General features: G+C 50.3%; 1 protein-coding gene and 1 long non-coding RNA gene across 6 annotated transcripts in view; one reads left to right on the plus strand and one right to left on the minus strand.

Moving 5' to 3' along the window:
* The window catches only part of LOC116463760 (axin-2), a 113,067-nt gene extending 98,145 nt beyond the window's left edge, over positions 1–14,922 (plus strand). For 3 of the 4 annotated variants that reach the window (XM_058434839.1, XM_058434838.1, XM_032147012.2), the window contains 8 exons: positions 1,969–2,071; positions 5,181–5,321; positions 5,713–6,224; positions 6,485–6,679; positions 6,994–7,227; positions 7,826–7,921; positions 9,472–9,639; positions 13,422–14,922. In XM_058434839.1, the coding sequence (XP_058290822.1) occupies positions 1,969–2,071; positions 5,181–5,321; positions 5,713–6,224; positions 6,485–6,679; positions 6,994–7,227; positions 7,826–7,921; positions 9,472–9,639; positions 13,422–13,548 (1,576 nt within the window). In that variant the 3' untranslated portion in view covers positions 13,549–14,922. The remainder of the gene's footprint in view (positions 1–1,968; positions 2,072–5,180; positions 5,322–5,712; positions 6,225–6,484; positions 6,680–6,993; positions 7,228–7,825; positions 7,922–9,471; positions 9,640–13,421) is intronic. The other variant, XM_058434840.1, reaches the window with a different exon arrangement.
* LOC131382565 (uncharacterized) lies at positions 1,387–5,370 on the minus strand. Of its 2 annotated transcripts, none has more exons than XR_009212130.1 (2): positions 5,228–5,370; positions 1,387–2,121 (listed from the first exon to the last, which is right to left on the minus strand). It is a non-coding gene; the product is annotated as an uncharacterized LOC131382565 (long non-coding RNA). The 2 variants fall into 2 exon arrangements; XR_009212131.1 differs by having other exon boundaries at positions 5,190–5,370.
* Positions 14,923–15,785: the final 863 nt, after the last annotated feature.

Here is a 15,785-nt window from a genome sequence, read left to right on the forward strand (position 1 = left end):
ATGAAGTCTGATTATAAGTCCAATGTCTGACGTACAGTAGGGACTCAGTATGGAGGAGCTGGCATTCTCAGGTTGGCATCAGTTGCCTTGGGTGCGATTTGGTTTCTGGTCAAGCCAGGCATGCTTGTAAGTCCCGTTTTCAACTACCCAAGGTGAAGACACAGAGTTTTGATAAATAATCTTTAGATGGGCTTGGTCAAGTGCCGAGCCTCATGAGTAGGAGGCTGACTGTTTCTCAGTCATGAGTAGGAAACGTTTCTCCAGCACTGGTCAGCCAGCTGCTGCGAATCCTTCCCACAATGCCCTGTCACTGCTCCATACTAACCTTTCTCTGGGGCAGTACTCACACTTAGGGGTAAGTTGTTGTTCTGGATACTGATCTCTCTTCTCTCCCTTCCCTCCTCCCCTCAGTGCAATTATCCTTTATGCACTCCTTAGCCAGGGTTTGGTTAACATACATTGGTTTGTTGATCTATGGGAATCTTCATTGTCCCTTGTGTGGCCCTGTTTTCTGACCTAGGTCAGCAGACTTCCTGAAAATGCAGCTATTTAGAATTCTAGGGCATTTCAGATAAGGAGCTAGAGGTTGACCCGTTACTCCTGGCTGCCCCCTGGGTATTTTTAGACATTGCTAATTATCCTATTTTTCTTCCACCCTATGATGAACCAGACATTGGGGAAAGGGAGGTAGCCAAACACCCAATTTCAATATTTACAGCCTCCAAGTATGATTCATTATGAAAATGTTTGCACCCTGAGGCTTTTGTAAATAAGTGGCCTCCTGAAGGGACATCAATGGGAAAATAGTCACACCTTGACCATTCTGCTTTTAAGAAGGAAATTCTTTCTGGAAAAAATCATGGCAACTCCAGGTCATGGTTGTAGTGAACACTAGCTGGACTGGAGGCTTTTTAAAAATTCTTCCACTTGTTAATGTTTTTAAAAATGTAACGGATAGGGGCCCATACTTCTTCAGGTCTTTGCCCAAAGGTCCCTTTCTCAATGAGGACTTAATTGACACCCACATGCAATTTAAATTTGCAGCTTACCCACTCACCAGTGATTCTCCTTTTCCTTCTGTGTATTTATTCATAGTACATATCACTAACGTACTATTTTTTATTTTGTTCATTGCCTGTGCCTCCTCATTAGAATATAAACTTCAAGAGGGCAGTTGTTTGAATTATGTATCCACTTTGTCTACTGCTCTCTTGCCTAGTGCCTAGGAGAAGATCTGGCACATAGTAGGTGCTAATCTTTAAATGGATTGCACAGACCACCACATAGTAGGGGCTTTTCTCTTCATGCCCACATTGGTCATGTGTCTTTGAAAATTCCTTGGTTGGGGGTGGTAGGGTTTGGAGCTGAGAGAATGGGCCAAAATGTTATATATTCTTTTTATTAATCACCCTGTACTGGTTTATAAAAAGAAATACATTTGGAAATGACTGGGAGGTTGACTTGGAGAGTTATGCATGCTTCACTAATGCCTGATTTAGCCCTCTGTAGGTTTGGTCCTTATCCCTACAACTTTCTGCCCTGGCCCTATCTGTAAGGCACTGGTTCCTGGTTTGAAGCAGTGGGAACAAGTGGGAGGACCAATGGGGCCTGAGAATCTCCTACTTGGGGCACCTGTAAAATAGGGGAGCCTTTGCTCTGCCTGGGCTGGTTGGAGTGTAACCCAGTTCGAAGATAACAGCCCAAGAGATGAACTTTCCAGGCTCTTTCCAAGTCAATGCTTCTGCATCCGAGGAAGCCAAGTTTCCATAGATGATTGATGGGCAGGATTTAAATTTGATCTTGGGTGGGTCCTTCCCTGTGGGAACACCGATGGTATCTGGAGACATGTGACACTCCTATGGAAGCATGTGGCCCTGTCGGTGGGATCTCAAGATGGAATATGAGAGTAGCTTATGTGCTGAAAACATCCTCGTAAGCCTATGGATTCTGTCTTTTCCTTTCCCTTAGAGATGGAATTCCTCCTTATCGTGTGGGCAGTAAGAAACAGCTCCAGAGAGAAATGCATCGCAGTGTGAAGGCCAATGGCCAAGTGTCTCTACCTCATTTCCCGGTGAGTACAGTCTGGAGTGAGGAGGCAGCTGTTTTCTGCTGTGTTGAGTCCTAAAGAAAAGAAATGGGTGGTGGAATGGGGAGAGGTATAGGGAAGGTAGAAAAGAGCAGTACCTAAGGTCCCCTAGGGCAAAGGGAGAGAAAAGAAGAACTGGACAATAGACATCACGTGGTTTTTTGGGTTGTGATGGTGAGCACAGTGATGTGATTATGAGGTATCAGTCAGTTTTGCTATAAAGGTTGTTGAGTAATTTATAAAGAAAAGAGGTTTATGGCTGGGCGCAGTGGCTCATGCCTGTAATGTCAGCACTTTGGGAGTCTGAGGTGGGCAGATCACCTGAGGTCAGAAGTTCGAGACCAGCCTGGCCAACATGGTGAAACCCCACCACTACTAAAAATACAAAAATTAGCCTGGCATGGTGACGCGTGCCTATAGTCCCAGCTACTTGGGAGCCTGTGGCAGGGGAATCACTTGAACCTGGGAGGTGGAGGTTGTAGTGAGCTGACACCAGTGCACTCCAGCCTGGGCGACAGAGCAAGACTCTGTCTCAAAAGAAAAAAAAGAAGAAAAGAGGTTTATTTGGTTCATGGATCTGCAGGCTGTACAAGAACCATGGTGCCAACATCTGCTTCTGGTGAAGGTTTCAGGGAGCTTTCAATCATAATGCAGGGGAAGGGGAGCCACTTTGTAATATAGGGAGAGAAGCAGCAAGGTGAGGTTGGGGGAGTGGTGGGCAGTGCCATGTTCTTTCAAACAACCAGATCTCATATGAACTACAGGGAAAACTTGCTCATTACTGCAGGGAGGGCACCAAACACCTCCCACTAGGCGCACTTCCACCATTGGGGATCATATTTCAACATGAGATTTGGAGGGGACAAACATCCCAACTGTATCAGAGGTTTGATGACCTATTTTTGAACCTTTGCATTTTCTGAATTCAAAAAAAAATTCCCTATGAGAAAGAAACTGAAGCACTTATTTCCCAGAAACCAAGAAATGCTAGATGATCCATGCTTCTCTACAGCTTGGTGAGCTCACTGTATTTCCATTAGAATGGAAGCCCTCTGATGGGAGGGAGTTTTATCTATTCTGTTAACCTCTGTATGCACAGAGACTAGAACAGTACCTGACACATAATAGGTGCTCAATAAACATTTGAGTGAATGAATAAGGAACCTCTGCCCCCTTGGGACATTCTCCTGCTCTCTTCACTGGGACATTCTACTTCTTGTGTCAACCACAGGACTCCAAGTCATTTTAGTCAGTGATTTTAGTCATTCATTTATGTATTCATTGACTATTTCTCCTCCTGGCTCCTGAAGCCCTGGAGGGTAGCTGTTCCCTTCCAACTCCAGAACTTGGCCTGGTACCTGCTGGTGAGTCTGTGCCTATCAAATGCAGAATGAACGAAATGTTCAGAAGTGAGGATCTCCTGAGCAGCTTCTTCCTGTGACTGAGATGGTGGATGAAGGGCTTTTCTGGGACCTCTCCTTTTATTTCCATGCTCGCTAAAGCAGCCAGCACATGGCTGTACTCAAGAGAACTTCCCCATCTACATTCCCATTTTAGGGCTGTGCTGTTTACAACAGTCTCAGATCCAGGTTGCAAGGACACTCTTCTTTAAGGAGGGGAAGAAAGCACCCAGCTCATAGCAGGTGTTTATGAATCCTTCCTGCCAGCTTCAGAGAATCTAATTGGTCTGTCTGGTTATGTTGTGTTTAAAAAATTAACACATTGAATTGCTAAACCCATGTCGCATTAGTGCACAAACTATAGCTCTTCTCTGAAAGCTCCTCACACAGACAAGGGCAGACTTACCTTGTTTTAAAATTAGCATATTAAAATGGCTTTTCTGAGGACCTCTAGCATCCCCTCCCTCTACAGATAACAAGTATCGATGACATACTATCATTGTTTTTTTTGACTGGGGGATATGTGAGTTAACAAAGAAAAGTTCTATCGCCCAAGCTTGTAAATTAGATGATTTTGTCCTGGGGTGTGCAAATCGACTTTCTCCATCAGGCAGCGCTTTGATCAGGGCCTGCAAGGAGCCAGCCTGTGTGAGAATGGCCACCTACACAGGAGCCTTTCTGTCCTCTCCCAGTTTCTGCAGCTAAGTGATTGCTGTGGCAAGGCCCATCTTTTCAGCTGGGGGAGATGCTAGCCTTTGCAAGTTAGCTTTCTGCTACCCCCACCTCACCCCAAAGAAAGGAGCTAAGCAAGAGGGAGATTAGGAAGAAGGAGGTAGAACAACTGGAGAGGTGGGGGGTTGGGTGGGGGGAGCGAGATGACAGGAAAAGGACAGAAAGCTGGGCAGCAGGGGTTCTCTCTGTTTGCTGCTTTTGGCAGGCATACTCGATGCCTTTTTATATTCTGCACTTGATTTGGAGATGTTCCCTTTTCCCTTGATAGATCAGCTTCAGGCAGCCAAGCTCAGCAGTGTTCTGCTACTAGCCTGCAGCAGCTTTCTTCATTTTCTGTACAAAGAGAGAGGGAGGAGGGAAGGAGAAAAACGAGGGAGATCGAGGACAGTGTTGAGACAACACCACCTCAAAGGTGCGCAGTGTGCGGCCAGGAAATAAATTACCACTTCTTCTCTGATCCAGGCCGTTTGACTCCCTTTCCCCCCCCTTTCTTCCCTCCCACCTCCTTTCCAATCTTATTTTTTTAAATTTTCAACTCCCTTTCGTTTTAGATTCTTCTTTCTTTTCTTTTTGTTTGTCTCTCCCCCCCCCCCCCCAGGGGACTTTTTTTTTTTTTTTTTTTTTTTTTTTTTTTTTTTGATGTTTGACAACAGTCTTTGAAGATTTTCTACTTCAGAGTAGCTACTGATGGGCTGGTTGTACTACAGAGAGAACAAGCAGGGCCTCTCGGAGTGCGACCAACTGCTCCTGCCCAAGGCAAACGCTGGTGGGGACCATGGCTCTCCATGAGGCCATGGCGCTAGCGCATAAAAGTCCCGAGCAGCCGAGGCCGCCTTGCCATCCACTCTCCACCCGAACATGGGTTTGCGGTGCACAGTGCCTGGTGCGGGAAGCTCCGGCCAAGCCACCGCCCACCCGGCCTGCTGAACGTGCCTCCTCCCTTTCCTTTCCACGTCCTGTAGAGAACCCACCGCCTGCCCAAGGAGATGACCCCCGTGGAACCCGCCACCTTTGCAGCTGAGCTGATCTCGAGGCTGGAGAAGCTGAAGCTGGAGTTGGAGAGCCGCCACAGCCTGGAGGAGCGCCTGCAGCAGATCCGAGAGGTAATGCGGCCTAGGCCCTCTTCCTGCTTCCGTCCATGGCGTGCGCGCACGTATGTGTATGCGCATGTGCCTGGGGTGCGTGAGGATGTGCGCATGTGTGATGCATGCGCGCATGTGTGATGCATGCGCGCATGTGTGATGCATGTGCTTGGGCTGCGTGTGATTGTGTGCCTAGGCGTGGGCTGTGTGCGCATGTGCGTGGGTTGCGTGTGAGTGTGCACACGCGTGTGGATATGTACTTGTGTAGGCGGGCCTTGCGTGTGCGCATAGGCATGGCTGTGGGCATGCACATGGGTGTGCGTGCTCCTGCGTAGGGAGCCGAATGTTGTAACCCCAGGGCCTCTGGCCCTTCTGCTTCCTAGGTCACTTCTTCTGACGTCTTCCCTTTTAGGATGAAGAGAAGGAGGGCTCCGAGCTCACACTCAGTTCGCGGGAGGGGGCGCCCACGCAGCACCCCCTCTCCCTACTGCCCTCCGGCACCTACGAGGAAGACCCGCAGACAATACTGGACGATCACCTGTCCAGGGTCCTCAAGACCCCTGGCTGCCAGTCTCCGGGCGTAGGCCGCTATAGCCCCCGCTCCCGCTCCCCGGACCACCACCACCACCACCACTCTCAGTACCACTCCCTGCTCCCGCCCGGTGGCAAGCTGCCTCCTGCGGCCGCCTCGCCGGGCGCCTGCCCCCTCCTCGGGGGCAAGGGCTTTGTGACCAAGCAGACGACGAAGCATGTCCACCACCACTACATCCACCACCACGCCGTCCCCAAGACCAAGGAGGAGATCGAGGCGGAGGCCACGCAGCGGGTGCACTGCTTCTGCCCTGGGGGCACCGAGTATTATTGCTACTCGAAATGCAAAAGCCACCCCAAGGCTCCGGAAACCATGTCCAGCGAGCAGTTTGGGTAAGTGCGGGGCGGACCGCAGTGTCCCGTGTGGGGCTTCTCTCCCAGCCAGGTCCATGGGCAGGTGCGAGGTAGGAGCCGCATCACAGGCATTTAGTTTCTGAGAGGGCGGCAGAGGGCACGGCCGGGTGAGGGTGCGGGGAGCAGGTGCATGGGTCTTTCGTGTCACCGGCCCCCCGATTTGCTGAATTGTCTGATTGTAGGAGTCCCGGAGATTTAACCGGGTCTCTGGGTTGGGTGTGGTTCTTGGTTCCCCACAGCGGCAGCAGAGGCAGTACCTTGCCCAAACGCAATGGGAAAGGCACGGAGCCGGGCCTGGCCCTGCCCGCCAGGGAAGGAGGGGCCCCCGGCGGAGCTGGGGCCCTGCAGCTTCCCCGGGAGGAAGGAGACAGGTCGCAGGATGTCTGGCAGTGGATGCTGGAGAGTGAGCGGCAGAGCAAGCCCAAGCCCCATAGGTAAACACCGCTTGCCGCCGCCGCGGCCGCGAGGGTCATGGGCACTCAGTACGGAGGTATTGTGGGAATGGCTGTTTTTGCAGTCCGCCGAATACAAATGTGACTATTTGCTCCTGCCATCATAATATTAAACGTTGGACTGAGCAGACCACAAAAATGTCATGTTTTGGCACTGACCCCTGTTCGTGTTATGGTAGTTATTTTTTTTCTCTCTCTCTGAGCAGAATAGACAAGTTTCTATTGAAGTCACATTTTCCAGTTCTTCTAACCCAGTTTCTTTCCTTCTGTTTTCTCTCTGCTCATTCCTTGTTTAGTGCCCAAAGCACAAAAAAGGCCTACCCCTTGGAGTCTGCCCGCTCGTCTCCAGGCGAACGAGCCAGCCGGCACCATCTGTGGGGGGGCAACAGCGGGCACCCCCGCACCACCCCCCGTGCCCACCTGTTTACCCAGGACCCTGCGATGCCTCCCCTGACCCCACCCAACACTCTGGCTCAGCTGGAGGAGGCCTGTCGCAGGCTGGCTGAGGTGTCGAAGCCCCCAAAGCAGCGGTGAGTGGAAGTGAGGGGTCCTAGGTTGAGGCAGGGATTGGGTTTGGGTGGAGACCTGGTCTGTGGCTAATGGGGAGGGCCTCTCTTTCTGCCTGGGTCTCAAACCCTCCCACGAGAGGAAGAATTACTTATGGATGAGTAAGCTGCTGCTTTCCAGCTTCTAGAAATTGTTCCTTTCAGTTATGTTCATTCTACCAGAGTTAAGCCAGGATCTGTGAGGCAAGTCATGCCTAGAATTGGGAGAATGAATTTCAGCAATTCCTTACAAATCCCATTCCTTACAAATGTCTTGATTGTTTAAGGCTGGTTAGTTGAGTATATAAGAAGCTGTGAGATGGAGGATCAAGAGTCCTCAGCCCTTTGCTGGGGCCGAGAGTGTCCCATCCTGGGCTCCCAGGGGGGCTTAGAATGGCTATTTCAAGACGTCTTCCCGGCCTCTTCAGCCACTGTTAACCCAGGGTCTTGGTTGGGTCTCCATAGGGATGGAAGTCGGGTTCGTGTCTCTTCAGGAGACCAAATAGTAATTTTCTGTCTGCTTTTCAATTGCTCTGGGGACAACAGTGCACCTCTAAATCCCTCGCCCTGGCTGTGTCCTCAGGTGCTGTGTGGCCAGTCAGCAGAGGGACAGGAATCACTCAGCCACTGTTCAGGCGGGAGCCATGCCCTTCTCCAATCCAAGCCTGGCTCCAGAAGAGTGAGTGTCTTTACCTGACATTACTGAGATCTGCCGAGTGGTTTGTGTTTCGGAATATTCGCTATCTGGAGTTTCATTTTCATGAAGCTCTTTTTGGTTGTTAAAATCACTTTGATTTTAGTGCTAGGGATGAGGAACAGTAAACGTAGATGTTGCCGTCCGTGTCCTGCCAACAAATGCGTCATAGCAAAAGTTTTTCTGGTCATACACAAATCAAAAGCTGGGACATGAAGCCATTAGCAGAAGGGTAGAAGGGACCTCAAATTCAGCTGGAAAAGTTGCCCCCATTCAACTTGCAATTTAGTAGTACTGGAAACATTTGTCACCCCTGAGCAGAAAGATCAGTCTCCACTGTAGCAGAGATGGAGGGGCCCATCCTTGTGTTTTTGTTTGGAGAAGACAGAATATCTTCCCCCAAATTGGGCAGTGATTCTTCTTGTAAATTTAGTCTCTTTCAAAGTAGGTTGAGGAGCTTGCTCAATTTAATTACTGGATGGTGCAATTAAAAAGAAATCTGCTAAAGAGATCTAAAATGGTCTATAGAAAGTTTTCTTTCTTAATGTCTTCATCCTGATCAATGAGCAATGTTTGAAGTCCTCAATAGGCCACCGCCCTGGACCCTTTCATTGTTTCAATTAGTTGACCCTAAGTGTACCAGCTGTCCGGGTCTGGGCCAGCCACTTTTTTTTTTTTTCTTTTTGAGACAGAGTCTCACCCTGTTGCCCAGGCTGGAGTACAGTGGCTCAATCTCGGCTCACTGCAGCCTCCGCCTCCTGAGTTCGGGCAATTTTCCTGCCTCAGCCTCCTGAGTAGCTGGGATTGCAGGCGCCCACCACCACGCCCAGCTCATTTTTTGTATTGTTAGTAGAGACAGGGTTTCACCATGTTGGCCAGGCTGGTCTCAAACTCCTGGCCTCAAGTGATCCGCCCACCTCGGCCTCCCAAAGTGCTGGGATTACAGGCGTGAGCCACCACGCCCGGCCTAGCAGCGTTTTTTTCAAGCCATTCTACAAACTGTCAGAATAAATGGGGAAATGGACATGACTGTGCCATAGCCCCCATTAGTTGTTCTCATTCTGCTGGAATAAGGGGTGGGCTTTAGGCATTCTGAGTTCATGCCATCCCAAAGGTGTCCTGCTCTGGGTTTGTCTCTTTAGCACTCTCCAATCCAGGTGAGACCCGGCATCTCTGTGATAATTTCTCTTCTCTCATCTTCTTGGGGAAGCGCCCCATTTATGCCAACCTGAAAGAGGCCGCTGTATACCTTCATTTGGTGGCAGTGGGGGAAATGATACCAATCTGTACAACCAAAAGGCAATCATCCTTTTCTGCATGCTCCATGCAGCACACGTGGGGTTGGACTATGTGTCCCTGAGAGCTGCCTGACTCTGGGATGTAGGGCTCTGCCCTAGCCCCCACTTTGGGTTTACAATTGCAGCCCTAGTGTTTGGATACCCTGTCACTTATGCACATGTGCGCACGTGTGTGTTTGCTTTAGATGTGTGTCTGCTTTAAAATGCTAAACTTGTTCCATTCCATCTTATTTTCAGTCACAAAGAGCCAAAGAAACTGGCAGGTGTCCACGCGCTCCAGGCCAGTGAGTTGGTTGTCACTTACTTTTTCTGTGGGGAAGAAATTCCATACCGGAGGATGCTGAAGGCTCAGAGCTTGACCCTGGGCCACTTTAAAGAGCAGCTCAGCAAAAAGGGAAATTATAGGTAAGAGTCCTGTGGCTTTTTTCTGCTCTGAGTTTGTTTGCTGAGAACCAAGAGCCAGAGCCTGGAGCAGCTCCCCTGGCTGAGCAGACCTGGGCGGGGCAGGGTGGGAGGGGGCTCAGCAGGCGCTGGGGGAGGCTCCTTCTCATTTCTTCTCTCCCCTCACACTAGCAGCAATAACGAAGCAGCAGCCGCAAGAGGGAGGCTGCGTGGAGGGTTCTCTGGGGGACTTGGCCAGGCTCTTTCCACCAGGTGAACCAGACTGAGGAAAGAAAAGGAGCAGCTGCTTGCTCTGACAGGAGAGTGGGGCTCAGGCCGCACTGCAGAGGCTTTACCTGCAATTGAGGGACTTGTGAGCGAGCGGGGAGCAGGGAGAAAAAAGAGGGACAGGCACATTGATTAGGAGGGAGGGTCTGGAAGCACCGCCCTCCTGGCTTGAGTTTAGGAGAGACCCCACACTGAAGTGAGGAACCATACCTAGGAAAAGTCCGCCGTGTTTTTCTCAGCCTGCCTTTCCACCTGAAGAGCCTCCCTGGCTTTTATGGGCCATTAGGAGCAGGGATGCGCCTTTGTCCATAACGGAGAAGGGGCTGGACCTGCGGGTGGCCACAGGGTGAATAGGGCAGTCTACTCCCCCTGTCCGGGCCCGGCTGCCTTCTCCCCTGCAGGGGCTTCAGGAAGGGAACTTCCTGGTCTCCTTACCTTGTCTGTAGAGTGGACGAAGGTGCCCTTGAGAAGGTCCATGCTGACTTTTTAGGGCCCTTGAGAGGGTTCAAGAGCTGAGGAGGATGAGGGCCAGCCCTAGGCTATTCCTTCTCTTGATCACTTCCCTCGTAAGAAGCAAGTGATGACTCTGCCTCGGTTCATCTGGAGTCCTCCCTTGCCCCTCTCCATGGCCTGCAGCCCAAGAGAATGTGTGGATTCTGCTCCAGTTCTGTCCCAGGTTTAGGACTCCAGACAGGGACAAGGATGAGACAGGGGCACCCTAGTTTAAGGAGGTGCTCACTCTGGGGTCTACACCTGAGACAGAGTTCCAACTCCTCAGCTGTGTGCCATTGTCACTGTGCCAGGACCACAGTCTATGCCCAGGTGTGAACCCATTGCCGCCACCAGGGCCAGGGGTGTGAGTGGAAAACTCTGAATAGCACTTGGTAACCTGCCAGGTGGGCATGGGCTCCTCGACGGGGGTGAGTCCACCTGCAGGGCTCTGAGACACCCTCCCCTCTAGAGCAGGCCCTGTGTAGTTGTACCAGCCTCCTTCATCTGGGTGTTAGTGTGGGCGGGGGCTCAAAGTGATTCTCTTTGGAAGGGGGAGGGGATGGAGGTTGGACTGAGCCCCTGGAGGTAACTGGCCAGCAGGGCGTGTCGCTGGGTCTGGATATTCCCTTTTACACCTGGGCAGAGACAGTTGTGAAAAGGTATCAAAGGGATGGGGGAACAGGCCTGGCTGCTGCTGCTGCTGCTGCTTTTATCTTGAAAAGACACAAGGTGAAACTAATGACACAAGTGTGCCCTTCTGGGGATTCATTTTGATCTTGGCTTTGTCTGGGCTGGACTTTGAATGGAACTGCAGGTGACGTCGGAGAAGAGCCACGTGGCGCTGGCATAGGCTTGTGGGGAAGGTGCCTCCTTCAGCTGCTCTGGCCACATCTGGCTCTGATTTTTTTTTTTTCTCCCCAAGGCACAGTTAATCAGCCTGGCTTTGAAGCCCTGGCCTCCCTTTTAATGCACAAAGACTTGCACAAATGGTCAACTCTCCGATCCTCTCCAGTTCTTTCCTGAGTGGATCAGGCTGTGGGAAGGCCCTCCCAGCTGCCTTATCTCTGCAGGGCCTGAGCTAGACTCAGTGCCCTCCTGGGGTAGGACAGGGACACAGGGTGTCATGCCTCACCCTTCCAGCAGGGCTGGTGCTTCAACATCTCGATTTGTACGAATACATCCCCCCTTCAAAAAAATAAAAAAGACCCAGTGAGGTTGGGGCCGTGGAGCAGGGGTGGGAGGTGGGGGGACCTGGGATGCGTTGAGTAATCTCAGCATGGCAGGGGTTCAAAAAGCAAACAGTCCCTTCAGACGCGCCAGACGCTATTGGTGCCAGATGTCAGAAGAAAGCAAAGTTTGCCACATAAAGCATGTTGCAGTGGAAAAGCCTGTTTCTTGGAGAAAATGAGGGCAGTGCAGTGCGTTTGAAGTCCTGGGGGCGGGGCTGAGAGAATGTGGCCTCTCTCCTCTCTGGAGGAGGTTGCAATTATGTAAAAGGTCGCTGCATGTTTGCTCAGACATGCTGTGAAAGCCCAACTTGGTAAACCCTGGAGGGGTCGGAGCTGGGGCCAAAGGGGTCTGACGGAGGGTGGCGTTGGGATTTGAGCCTCTTATGTGGAGAAGTGACTTTTCCCCCCACTGTCCCCAGTCTCCTGTGCACAGAGCCCCTCCCCATTTTCTCACTGTCTCCTCACGCTCCCCCGGGAATTTTGACCCCTTGACATGACGTGTCTTCAGTGCTGCCTAGTCAGATCCATGCCGTTGTTCACCCTACTGCATTAGCTGGGTCAGGAATGCTAAAAACAAAGAACCTTGACTAAACCCAGCTGTTCACTGTATTTAGCCTTATCTCCTACAAAAGTATTTGGCTTGCCTTTATTAAAGAGGGAAAAAATTGAGCTCTAACCAAGGGGAGTTAATTTTTTTTTTATTTTTAAAGGGAAAAGACAAAGCCCAACCATAACCCTGAGACACAATTAAATGCTCGAAAGGTTCTCCCATCCCCCCAGGGGACTGTGACCTTCCCTCTGTGAGTGGCCTTTATGGGCTGGAAATGACAGCCTGCAGGGGCAAGTTTAATCCCTCTGAGGGGTCTCCCTTGGCTGGGGACAGGGAAGGAAGAGGCCCTCGCTTAATTTCCTCAGAAGGGGTTTGGGGGTGGGCCTGGCCCAAGAGGACAGCAGTTGTTTCCGAATGTGGCGCTCCTGAGAGGCCAGGCATTTGCATCTGTACAATTAAACAGCCTCAGAAGAAAGAACGCTGGGGAGGGATGAAAGGAGCCTTTAATCAACGAGCATAATAGAAGGGCCTTTGCTGTTTGACCCTGGAGGGGTGGGATGGGAGAAGAGGCCTGGAAATGGGGAGAAGAGGGGAGGGCATCATGGGGCCAGTGCCGTCTGTTTGGCCCTGGGAAGCTGTGCTGGGCTGGCTTGCCTCCTGTGTGGCTGTGCCAGGGCCATCCAGGAGTGTTGCACTTGGTCCCTGGAGGATGGCAAGGCCGAGAGGCTTCTGGACTGCTAAACCATCTGGAAGTCAGCCTTTTACAGACTTCAGCAGGTTCCGGCTCTCCAGGTGTGATGGGTTCAGGATGGCTGAACCTGGAGATAGTCTGGAGTCTCTTTGAAGGACCTGCTTGGCTCCTGCTGCAAATGAACTGCAGGCATTTGTCCTTCCCTTCCCTCCCCCACCCCACTGCTGAAAAAGGTTGGAGGGGAAAAGCAGCTCTGCTTTTCACAGTGTATGTGTGTCAGGAGACAGCAGAGGTGCTGGGCTGAAGATTGCAGGTGGCAGGCCCAGCCCAGGCTGCTGCTCAGTGGGTGCCCAGCCTTCATCATCTCGGCCCACCTGCTGCTTGTGGTGTGGCCAGTCCCAGTTGCCATCTTAAAGCAGATGTGGGCAACAGTGTCCATGCACACCTGCCATAGCAAATTCCTAGGATACCTCAGTCCTCCATGTTGGTATGCTTTTCTTTTCAACAATGTGGAAAATGCAGTTTACCAAGAAGCTTTTCTGGTTTTCCTTTTAAGGTATTACTTCAAAAAAGCAAGCGATGAGTTTGCCTGTGGAGCGGTGTTTGAGGAGATCTGGGAGGATGAGACGGTGCTCCCGATGTATGAAGGCCGGATTCTGGGCAAAGTGGAGCGGATCGATTGAGCCTTGGGGTCTGGCTTTGGTGAACTGTTGGAGCCCGAAGCTCTTGTGAACTGTCTTGGCTGTGAGCAAGTGCGACAAAACAATTTGAAGGAAAATTAAACCAATGAAGAAGACAAAGTCTAAGGAAGAATCGGCCAGTGGGCCTTCGGGAGGGCGGGGGGAGGTTGATTTTCATGATTCATGAGCTGGGTACTGACTGAGATAAGAAAAGCCTGAACTATTTATTAAAAACATGACCACTCTTGGCTATTGAAGATGCTGCCTGTATTTGAGAGACTGCCATACATAATATATGACTTCCTAGGGATCTGAAATCCATAAACTAAGAGAAACTGTGTATAGCTTACCTGAACAGGAATCCTTACTGATATTTATAGAACAGTTGATTTCCCCCATCCCCAGTTTATGGATATGCTGCTTTAAACTTGGAAGGGGGAGACAGGAAGTTTTAATTGTTCTGACTAAACTTAGGAGTTGAGCTAGGAGTGCGTTCATGGTTTCTTCACTAACAGAGGAATTATGCTTTGCACTGCGTCCCTCCAAGCGAAGACAGACTTTTTTAGACAGACTTTTTAAAATGGTGCCCTACCATTGACACATGCAGAAATTGGTGCATTTTTTTTTTTCCTATGCTGCTCTGTTTGTCTTAAAGGTCTTGAGGGTTGACCATGTTGCGTCATCATCAACATTTTGGGGGTTGTGTTGGATGGGATGATCCGTTGCAGAAGGAGAGGCAGGGAACCCCGCTCTTTGGGGCCCCAGGTTGATCGTGTGACTGAGGCTCCACCTCATGTAGCCTCCCCAGGCCCAGGGCCCTGAGGCCTGCTAGAATCACTGCCACTGTGCTTTCGTGGAAACGACAGTTCCTTGTTTTTTTTGTTTCTGTTTTTGTTTTACATTAGTCATTGGACTACAGCCATTCAGGAACTACCCCCTGCCCCGCAAAGAAACGAACAGTTGTAGGGAGACCCAGCAGCACCTTTCCTCCACATACCTTCATTTTGATGTTCGGGTTTTTGTGTTAAGTTAATCTGTACATTCTGTTTGCCATTGTTACTTGTACTATACATCTGTATATAGTGTACGGCAAAAGAGTATTAATCCACTATCTCTAGTGCTTGACTTTAAATCAGTACAGTACCTGTACCTGCACGGTCACCCGCTCCGTGTGTCGCCCTATATTGAGGGCTCAAGCTTTCCCTTGTTTTTTGAAAGGGGTTTATGTATAAATATATTTTATGCCTTTTTATTACAAGTCTTGTACTCAATGACTTTTGTCATGACATTTTGTTCTACTTATACTGTAAATTATGCATTATAAAGAGTTCATTTAAGGAAAATTACTTGGTACAATAATTATTGTAATTAAGAGATGTAGCCTTTATTAAAATTTTATATTTTTCAAAACATCGGCCTCCTCGTCTTTGAATCCCCAGGGTGGGAACAGGGCGGAGGGGCCCTTTTGTGTGTAGACATCTGTGCTTGATTTCCCATCTTGCCCAAGCCGGGTCTCTGACCTCGAGCCCCGACCTGATGTGGACCCACCTGGAGGTTTTGTAAAACCATTTATTCAAATCACCTGGCTACTGGCTGAGGCTTTTCTTGCCTTGGAGCAGGCTGTAGACGACATCTCCTTTGGGGTCCTCTTCCCTGTAACACCTCCATTCAGCCTCTTCCTCCTGGGCAGATTGTCTCCAGTCCGGCCAGGTAGGTGCAGGGGACCAGGGGATGAGAGAAGGCCCTCCCAGGAGTTTCAATAGGTGTCTCCGACATGAAAGCCATTCAGCAGATGGTTTCAAAGACCTGGAATGTCCACGTGGGGCCAATGGACTTAGAGATCAAAGCTAGCCAGGCAACCCTCCCCATTCTGGGAGCTGATCAACAAGGCTGACTATTAATCCTATCTGAGTATTTTATCGTGGGCCGTTAGGCCCAGGGCCCGTCAGGTGTCAGGAACATAGCAAGCAGGTGGTTCAGGAGGAGGCGACACGGGCAGCTTCTGCACTGCTCAGTGGACAGGTGTGCTTGTGTGGCTGAGGACCTCAGCAGGCAGTTGCCCGCTCAACTAACGTGCCCTCCCTGTACCCTGAGCACTTGGCATGCATGCCAGGCCATACTTCAGATCTGGGAAAGCGGGTCTTTTTAGTGGAGTCCTAGGAAGAACCCTTTTTAAAAATAGAGGATCTGTAACTGCAGTTAGACTTGACTTCTTTTTTTTTTTTTTTTTTTTTTTTTTT

Source organism: Hylobates moloch, unplaced genomic scaffold, assembly GCF_009828535.3.
Source record: "Hylobates moloch isolate HMO894 unplaced genomic scaffold, HMol_V3 SCAFFOLD_59, whole genome shotgun sequence".
Taxonomy (NCBI): domain Eukaryota; kingdom Metazoa; phylum Chordata; class Mammalia; order Primates; family Hylobatidae; genus Hylobates; species Hylobates moloch.